General features: G+C 34.4%; 2 protein-coding genes across 2 annotated transcripts; one reads left to right on the top strand and one right to left on the bottom strand.

Annotated features, from left to right (window-relative positions):
• The first annotated feature begins 754 nt into the window (after positions 1 to 754).
• On the top strand, positions 755 to 5,782 carry LOC113120840 (stathmin-like 4). The gene is made up of 6 exons (XM_026290930.1): positions 755 to 878; positions 1,916 to 1,971; positions 2,725 to 2,820; positions 2,899 to 3,104; positions 3,190 to 3,381; positions 4,611 to 5,782. The coding sequence occupies exons 2-6, from the start codon at positions 1,959 to 1,961 to the stop codon at positions 4,668 to 4,670; spliced, it is 567 nt and encodes a 188-aa protein (XP_026146715.1). The 5' UTR covers positions 755 to 878; positions 1,916 to 1,958; the 3' UTR covers positions 4,671 to 5,782.
• A 122-nt stretch (positions 5,783 to 5,904) lies between these two features.
• Positions 5,905 to 7,325, bottom strand: il17a/f3 (interleukin 17a/f3). Its single transcript, XM_026290931.1, has 3 exons — positions 6,983 to 7,325; positions 6,440 to 6,633; positions 5,905 to 6,267 (listed from the first exon to the last, which is right to left on the bottom strand). Exons 1-3 carry the CDS (start codon positions 6,995 to 6,997, stop codon positions 6,024 to 6,026), a joined length of 453 nt encoding a protein of 150 aa, XP_026146716.1. The 5' UTR covers positions 6,998 to 7,325; the 3' UTR covers positions 5,905 to 6,023.
• Between the last annotated feature and the right edge of the window lie 2,761 nt (positions 7,326 to 10,086).

Raw genomic sequence — 10,086 nt, forward strand, 5'->3', positions numbered from 1 at the left:
TGCGTTATGAAAACCAAGGTATAATATAATATAATATAATATAATATAATATAATATAATATAATATAATATAATATAATATAATATAATATAATATAATATGAAGTGTACTTTTCATAAGTAATTTTTCATATTACTTATGAAAAAACTATGAAGTAATGTGCAGTAGAGCAATGTCTGATCTCAATAAATTTTGAAATATATTTTCACACTTTTACGGACAATATTTGACCGACATACAACTATTTGAAAATCTGAAATCTGAGTGTGTAAAAAAATCAAAATACTGAGAAAATCACCTTTAAATTTGTTCAAATTAAGTTCTTAGCAATGCATTTTACTAATCAAAAATGAAATTTTTATATATTATGGTAGGAAATGTACAAATATCTCCATGGAACATGATCTTTACTTAATATCCTAATGATTTTTGGCATAAAAGAAAAATAGATAATTTTGACCCATACAAAGTATTTTTGGCTATTGTTACAAATATACCACAGCGACTTAAGACCAGGGTCACATATTTTAAATAGATATTTTTGTTATATAGTTTTTTTTATACAGTTTTGTTTTTGCTTCATTATTACCCTATATTTAGCATGGATACCTGCAGTAAAGCACAAAGAGTTAACACCACCCGTTCTTCACAGTGATGGAGAAATGCTGGGCCACTCACCTCGTCCAATAGCAGCACTGGAAGATGATGTCATGCGGTAGGAGGGATGCTGCTGCTGATGCTGCTGAGCTCTTGTATCCGAGGAGCAGCAGGCACCGAGCAAAAGAGAGGGAGGTGAAAAAGAGGATACCAGGGAAAGAGAAAGAGACAGAAAGAGAGAGAGGGGGAGATAGGGACAACACCTCATCAAGAAAAAAAGGTAAGTGTGGGCATCACAAAATCAAATGAGAGGAGACTTGCTTTGCTCTGATGTTTTTGTGATTTTACTTGCATTGATTATTAAAATGATAAAGGGTACCTTAGAGTTAAGACTAAATATGCCACACCAGAGGTCTAGAGGGAACTCATTGTTCTTATAGCATGCTCTGTCATGCCATCTATAATGTGTGCGAAGCAACTTTATATTCATGAAAATGGGAATGTATTGCAAATGTTTTTGAATCTGTGTGTATACGCAGCAATGTGTTAAAAGATGACATAATTCAAGGGTGCACTAGATTATGTCATTCCAAGGCAAGAGTCGGTAAACAACTTTTCGCATAAATAGCACTGTCTGCAGTGATTAGGGTTGGACTTTATTTATTTTATTTTGTTATGTATTAATGTAGTCATTTGGGAGTGGATTTTTACATGCGTTTAGCCTGACATTATGGGTATTTGCCATTTGGGGCATCAATTATGTAAAGCTGTGGTATCAGTATGTTTTGTAAAAGAGATGTGAGAATATAGTTACAAATACAGTTACTGAAAAGCACCTATAACATGCAGGTTTTTGGATAAATAGTGTGTGTTTATTTATGTACAGGGCAGGACAATGCTTTTCTATTTGTGGTCTCTCCATAAGCTTATATGTCAGTTTTGCTCATGGTTTTAGGATTTATGTCATGTTTAATGATTATTGTTTTCTAAAATAGTTTTGTATTCTGATAAGTGGCAGCTTTGAGGCAGAGTAACAGTACAGAGAGGGTGCGTGACACTCCCTGCTGCTCCTCATCTGAATTCATGCTCCTCTCTCACCAAGTGTCCCGCCACATCACAACACAACAAGCTCCTTTCAGACATCTCATGAATAATGGATCTGCATTTGAATATTTATTTTAAAAGTACTGTATTTTTTTTATTTAATGGTTAATAATTCTTACGTTTCAAAACATTTACTAGGCCAGAGTGTTTTATCATTGTGCAGGACTAAACACGCACAGACTTTCCTAATCCTCTCTTTCTCTCTCTAAACAGGACAGAGAGACGAGTTGTAAACTATACACAATACTGCATAAACATGACCTTGGCAGGTAAGCTACAAAAGTCCTCCCTGTTTCCCATACTCCAAAGCCTCCATAATCAAATTCAATATTTTAAGACCCCCCTGCAGGCCTTGGTTTTTTTCTCTTGTACTAAATGTTAACACAAGAGTTTCAGAAATAGGAGGAATTACAATTATATCTTGATTAACTTCAATTATAACTTTAAAAAGTATATTTTTGTTTGTGAATTTTGTACATTATAATAATATGTCCAAGCAAGAGCTCAGCAGGTTCTGTTTTTTATCTCCAGAGAAACAAATATCATGCATTTTTTAAAGCATATTTTTATATTCTATAGGCTATATTATACTGTTATAATTATTTAAAATTGTTATTGAAATACAAGTAATTTATTGAAATGAACTTATTTCCAAACAGGTTTCCTAAACACTCCCCCAAACTCCCATTGGCCCACCCCCAATAATCACATCATTGGTTGATTTTGTGAAAGAGCCACCTTAAATTTTTGTACTTGGCTAATGCATGTTTTATTAGCCTACAAAAAGCGATTGATCGGTTCTGTTTACATTTAAGCATTTCACAGACGCTTTTATCCTAAAAAAACTTACATTGTATTCAAGATAATTGTATTCAGTTCCATGGGAATCGAACCCATAAACTTGCTCTATTTGCTCTAATTATCTGCATGTAAACCAGGTATGATCAAGATCTTTGTCAAAATGCAAGCGTTTGTTCATGTTTACAATGTATTTTGTACTTACCTGACGTTTCTCCGCGCAGCATATCGAGACAAGATGAAGGAGCTCCCTCTAGTGTCACTTTTGTGCTCCTGCCTCAACTCAAACCCTGCAGAAAATCCCACATACAAGGCTGAGGGTAAATAATAAAACTTTACTCATTGGTATTTATACTTTATCTATACTCACAGTACTCTATGTGTGCTCATTCTTGAAGATGCAGTGGATCTCAACTGGTGTGTGATCAAAGATATGGAGGTCATCGAGCTGAACAAGCGGGCCTCGGGTCAAGCATTTGAGGTGATCCTGAAACCCCCCTCTTTTGAAGGCGTGCCTGAGCTTAACACATCAATGCCCCAGCGTAAGGACCCTTCTCTGGAGGAGATCCAGAAGAAACTGGAAGCCGCTGAGGAGAGGCGGAAGGTCGGAATTTACACACAAAATAAACTCCCAAACCATGCCTTTCTTTGGTCGGACTTTGATGCTGAAACAGTATTCTTCTCTCCAGTTTCAGGAGGCTGAGATGTTAAAGCATCTTGCAGAGAAGAGGGAGCATGAGAGAGAGGTCATCCAGAAGGCCTTTGAGGAGAACAACAACTTCATTAAGAATGCTAAAGAAAAGTTGGAGCAGAAGATGGAGGCCAACAAAGAGAACCGCGAGGCTTTGCTTGCCGCCATGCTGGAGAGACTACAGGAAAAGGTATGAACTAACTGAAAGGGATGTAAAGTACTTTACTACAGCACTTAGTCAATGTGAATTGCTTTATTTTTTTAAATAATAAAAATACATGATTTAAAGATTATTTCTAATGAAAATGTTTTTTCGTTTGTCTATGCATAGCTAAAACATTCAACTTTACTAAAAATTACTTACTTAAAAACTTTACTTAAAAAAAATATAATTACAACTTTTTTTTTCTTTTACCTTCATACATATAATTTTTCACTACCAATCCTATATATATAAGGTTTAAACTATCTTATGCTTACCAAGGCTGCCTTTGTTTTCTTTTCTTTCTTTTTTTTTTTTTTTGTAAAAATGTTTTTAAAAATAGTAGTAGTTAATTGTAAAAATAAAAAATAAAACATTTGTTCACCAAGGCCGCTTTTTATTGTAAAATAATAAAAATAGTCAAAATATAAAATATAGAACTAGAATAGTACAAATAGTAATATTTTTAAAAAATATTACCATTTGAAATATCTTTTTCTATTTCCGAATAATTTAAAATGTAATTAAATATCTTTTTAAATAGTAAAAATATGAAAACCAGTAATAGTTCATATTAAAAATATATATATATATATATTTTGAAATAACAGGTTTTTATTTTAGAATATTTTAAAATGTAACTTATTCCTATGAATTTTCCATTACTCCAGTCTTAAGTGTCACATTGTTCAGTACTAAAGAAATATTTGTAATTTCATTAAAAAAAATTAAAAGAAACGACATGTATCCATTTTTTTTCCAATTAACATTATACATTTCTACTATTATAAATGATTACTGTCTGTTTTGTTTAATTTAGTGCATCTGCTGAATAAAACTATTTATAATATATAGTACAAAATATAAATTATAATATTAAAAATATATATTCTATATTATATTATTATATTTAAATTATTGTATTTAAATTAAATTATAATATTATATTTAAAAATATGTATAGATTATAAATTAGTCATAATAGTAAAGTGTCCCAAATTTTTGTGACAATTACACATTCAGTGTTTAATTTTCCTGGCCTTTGTGCATCTGAGTCCCATCCCAGTCTAATTATAGAATGAGCATGAATATTGCATTAGAAAGGGGTGGATTGTTTGTTTCTCCAGTTTGTTTATGCCTCTGTATTTAGCTTCCCTCAGGCACACTAATGCATGCATGAACACAGGTTGAGTACGTTTTCTTTTGTGTCTATTTAGGACAAACACGCAGAGGAGGTGAGGAAGAACAAAGAGCTGAAAGAGGAGGCCTGCCGGTAGAAGACTGCTTTGACTATAGCCAAGGGAGATCAAACCAGTGAAGAGAAAATATAGCAAACGCTAGCCAACACATCTAAAAAAAAGGGGACACATTGGACATTGATAATGACAATTTGCATCACACCAAGCTTTTGTGGGGTTTGACAACAACAAAATGACTTAATATTATTAAAAACAGAAAGATATTGTCTAAATGACAATGCAAGGTGCACAGACAGAAGGCTGCTTAAGAGAAAAAGAATGAAAACACCAAACCAGTCTTTAGAAATGACACGAAGAGGACAAGAAGAAAAATTGATGAAGAGATGCTTTTTATTACCTCCATAACCAGTACAGATAAATATGTTAACATAAACTACATCTTAAAGTCACTCTTCACTAATGGCAGTATCATAAATGCATCTTTTTCCGAATCATGTGCCATCTACTGAGGCTTTGGCCTCATGCATCTTTAAAAACCGTTTGATATTAATATTCAGTAATAGGGTTTCATACAACCTAAGGCATGCCTATACAATATACATTATTAAGCATCAGTAATCAGGTGACTAGAGGTTTATCTATCACATTATCTATCACATTTCCTGTTGTGACCAAGTGAGGTAAAATATGATTAAAAAATTAATATTAGATTAGAACATTCTAGGTGCCTTTAAATCCAAAAGCTAATAAAACTCTCAGATACATTAAAAGTGGAGCACAGTGACACTTTACGCACAACTTAGAAGCACATTTAGCTTATTTCAGTCATTAAATTTTTTTATTATGATGCTCATCAGTAGGAAACCACACAATGGCATCTCAGAGATGAAGAATGATATCACTGAAGTGTGAGAAAAAGATCCTCTTTGGATTTGGGAAATGGTTTTAGAAATGAATGGTGCACTTTGCTTTGGCATGTCACTGAGCTTTATTCTAGTCATTTATTTTACTCGTTCTATATACAAAGACAAAGGAGTTTGATGTTGGTGCCTGCAGCATCGAAAAAGAGCCGTTGTATTTGCAATGATGAGAATTGTTCTTAATCGACCAGATTTGGTGAGAAAATGGAATGTAAATGCTCCCTGTTTGTAATTTCAAGATGAGTCAAATAAATGCTTCTCTTAACTAAACCAAAGATTTTATTTTATTATTATTATTATTTTTATATATATATTTTTTTTTGCATTTGAACTTGTACCATTCATACAGCTGTTGCACTGAAACAGATTATTATAAAGTAAAACTTAAAAGAAAATGTTACAATATATTTTATTAATCAAGATAATAAATATAAAGCTGATCAAAAGTGGCACAGAAGTTTGCTGTACCTATAAGCAAATGAATACAACAATATACAGTTAGAGTACAGAACTAGTTCTGAGGCACAACGACAGGTTGGACACATGTACAGCCTAGACTAATTACTTTAGTCTCCAGCTGAAGGGTGTAGTGCGTAGCCTTTCTATCCTTCACTCTCTTCAAGACGTTGATCTGGTAATAGATGGGTTTAGATTCCAGTCCAAAGTCTTCTTCTCCATTTTTGGTTAAACAGCCTGCTTTTTCACATTTTGCCTCAGAGATTTTGGATGGGATTCGTGAACTATCATAGGAATCTCTGAATGGAAAGATTTATAAAAATTCTGTGATAAAAAAAGTCAAATTAGCTGAACTACTCAAAAGAACTACAAGTTGTTAAATTCATGTATCTGATACACAAAATCCTCTGCACATCACACAAATGAGATAAGAGTGAACAGCTGTAATGATTTATCAGATCAAAGACTCACTCATATGTCCATGGTGACAAAGATCTGTTTGGAGACGGGGGGACAATCATTGAGAGGTTCAGTGATGGATCCAAGGTTACCCACCTTCCTTTCTTTTGATACAACGATTTTCTGTTTCTTTTAGACTTTTTCTCAGAAGAAGCACCATTTAATAACAGGGCAAGCAGGTAAAGCAGCAGCACGGATCTGAAAACCTGAGGAGATGGAGACCAAGAGTGGTTGAATGGTTTGTTTTTTTATATTGTTCAATAACTCATTTTTTACATTTTAGACAGTTTATGACAATGACATTTCTATTGAGAACTGTTGATACTAGGTTGTTGAATTCAATGTCAGTTAACGTGAAACGTCTTCAAAATCACAGGTGCAAATCCCAAAAGTTCAACAGAATATTCAGAGTCAACAACAGCAAGCCTTTGCAAACTTTTGTCCTGCAAGTCAAATTTCAAATTCAAGTAGATTACTTCTTGCTTAATTAAACTTGGCTAAAATTAAAATAAAAAAATACATCATTAGTTTCATTAATTGGTGTGTCAAACTCACCAATGAGAGCTGCATCTTCAGAATAAAAATGTAAGTTCCCTGGTGGCTCTTCAGAGCTGGTCTAGCAAGTGTCTGAGCCCTGCATCTAATCTTCTTTTTATATGGGCTGGTGAGAAAGCCTCAAACTTCCTGATCTTGATGTAGACGGAGACAAATCTAGAGTAAAATAGATAGTCATCTTGAGATCACTGAACTCACTGACAGTGCGATCAACCTGCAATGGATGTCTTTTTGCAATATCAGTTCATATTCTTGTTGTTTTTAGTTTTTTTCACATGTAATCTGAAAGTTTGGCTTGAAGGCTGTTCATTAGATGTTATTTTGTTGCACTATATGTTTAACTGGACACTTAATTCTGTGCCCTCCTACGCGCTCACATTTCACTCACATACTGAACACATCAGCCGTCTTCTGAAAAACACATTTGTACACCAGCAGTGCACTGAGATGCATTTTTTATGGGTCAGCACCTGACAGGATTGACAGGATATGTTGATTTTTGCTGCAAATGTGAGACAAAGTGACCCATATACATGTGATTGAATGCATATACATTTTCCAATTATGGCCATGCACATAAAAAACCTAAGATGTCTAATCTAACTGTGCCCCGATCTTGTTTTTCAGTTGATAATCTTTTTGACTAGTTAGACTTTCACAAAATAACTGGGAAAACTTTTCCATTTTTTTAATCTTCTGAATTCTAGTTTCAATTATCCATGTATTGTTATACAAAATAACCTCAGTATAAAACCCAATGAGGACTCTTCTTTCTATGTTTTTAGAGCAGTTTCATCCGTAACACAGTCAAATGAACACATTAACTCTTTAGAGTAAGATTGTTAGTTTTTAAAAATGTTCATTTATTCATCTGGGTTAATGTTGATTTATACAGGCAGTCTTTGTAATATTTAAACTAATGTTTATTTATACAACTTGGATTTGTATAAATCTTTTCAAAAGTTTGGGTCTCTACAATATGTTTTTACAAGTAAGTTACAATACATTTATTCAGTAAAGATGCATTAAATTTGTCAAATGTAACTGAAGATTTTTATAATACGAATTGTATGTATAATATGAATTTACTACTACACAAATATTTAGTAACTATTTTAAACACTGATAATAAGCAGAAATGTGTTTCTTGAGCAGCAAATCAGCTTAGAATTATTTCTGAGGGATCATGTTAAACTCATGAAGACTTGAGTAGTGGCTTCTGAAAATTCACCTTTACTATTACAGGAATACATTTAATTAATAAATTAAAATACATAAATATAAATAATTATACTTCTAATATTTTTATTTTTTACTTTTGTATCCATTGAAATCAACAGGAAGTAATATTAATATTATTAATAATGCTGTAAAATTATTGTAACGTCTTATGATCTGCTTTATTCATGTTAACACAGCCCTAAAGCGTTAACTGTAAAGCGTTAGTGCTCATTAAGGAACATTTTTGAAAGGGTTGCAGTTGGTGAATCAGTGTTAAATTTGCCCCAGATACACCAACTGACACTTGTAGCCCTACACAATGTTCTTATACACCCCCACTAATTTCAATGTAGGTCGCTGAAGTGCTGACTTGGTTCTTGAAACAGTACGTTCCAGCAGCCAACACTAGCACGACCACGAGCATACGATAACATCTCCTGAGTCATTTTTAGAACATCACAAGCAGATGAGGGAAAAAAAACAATGGTATGTTTAATGTTTAACTGCATAAGAACCATTTGCATAGAGTTGCAAATATGTACATTCTGCCATTTACTCACTCACATGTCATTTCAAACCTGAAACCTGTCTCCTGTCTTTTTGTCCCTATACTGTACAATAAGAGTCAGTTTGTTGGGCTCCCCAAAAAATAAAAAAATAAATGCTGTCTGTCTGTGTGTGTCTGTGTGTGTGTGTGTGTGTGTGTGTGTGTGTACTCACCTAAAGGATTATTAAGAACACCTGTTCATTCAATTTCTCATTAATGCAATTATCTAATCTACCAATCACATGGCAGTTGCTTCAATGCATTTAGGGGTGTGGTCCTGGTCAAGACAATCTCCTGAACTACAAACTGAATGTCAGAATGGGAAAGAAAGGTGATTTAAGCTATTTTTAGCGTGGCATGGTTGTTGGTGCCAGACGGGCCGTTCGGAGTATTTCACAATCTGCTCAGTTACTTGGATTTTAACGCACAACCATTTCTAGAGTTTAAAAAAGAATGGTGTGAAAAGGGAAAAACATCCTGTGTGCGGCAGTCCTGTGGGTGAAAATGCCTTGTTGATGCTAGAGGTCAGAGGAGAATGGGCCAACTGATTCAAGCTGTTAGAAGAGCAACTTTCACTGAAATAACCACTCGTTACAACCGAGGTATGCAGCAAAGAATTTGTGAAGCCACAACACGCACAACCTTGAGGCGGATGTGCTACAACAGCAGAAGACCCCACCGGGGTCATGCCTTGTTACCACTGTGCAGGCTGGTGGTGGTGGTGTATAGTGGGGGATGTTTTCTTGGCACACTTTAGGCCCCTTAGTGCCAATTGGGCATTGTTTAAATGCCACGGCCTACCTGAGCATTGTTTCTGACCATGTCCATCCCTTTATGACCACCATGTACCCATCCTCTGATGGCTACTTCCTTCCGGATTATGCACCATGTCACAAAGCTCGAATCATTTCAAATTGGTTTCTTGAACATGACAATGAGTTCACTGTACTAAAATGGCCCCCACAGTCACCAGATCTCAACCCAATACAGCATCTTTGGGATGTGGTGGAACGGGAGCTTCATGCCCTAGCTGTGCATCCCATAAAATCTCCATCAACTGCAAGATGCTATCCTATCAATATGGGCCAACATTTCTAAAGAATGCTTTCAGCACCTTGTTGAATCAATGCCACATAGAATTAAGGCAATTCTGAAGGCGAAAGGGGGTCAAACACAATATTAGTATGCTGTTCCTAATAATATATTTGGAATATATCGTGTATATATCATCTTGTCTGTCGGCAGTAATAGCCTCAATGATTGCAGGTTTGTAGGTTTTGCTCACTTACTATGGTTTCTCCAGCTCACACACAAACATAAAGGTTACCGTCAGCAG

This window comes from Carassius auratus, chromosome 20 (assembly GCF_003368295.1).
Source record: "Carassius auratus strain Wakin chromosome 20, ASM336829v1, whole genome shotgun sequence".
Taxonomy (NCBI): domain Eukaryota; kingdom Metazoa; phylum Chordata; class Actinopteri; order Cypriniformes; family Cyprinidae; genus Carassius; species Carassius auratus.

Bases quoted from the DNA above. Each gene is read 5' to 3' on its own strand.
- il17a/f3 (XM_026290931.1), bottom strand. The intron at 6,268-6,439 runs GTGAGTCTTTGA...CTTTCCATTCAG, and splicing joins TTGTCACCATGGACATATGA to AGATTCCTATGATAGTTCAC.
- LOC113120840 (XM_026290930.1), top strand. The intron at 3,105-3,189 runs GTCGGAATTTAC...TCTTCTCTCCAG, and splicing joins CCGCTGAGGAGAGGCGGAAG to TTTCAGGAGGCTGAGATGTT. The intron at 3,382-4,610 runs GTATGAACTAAC...GTGTCTATTTAG, and splicing joins TGGAGAGACTACAGGAAAAG to GACAAACACGCAGAGGAGGT.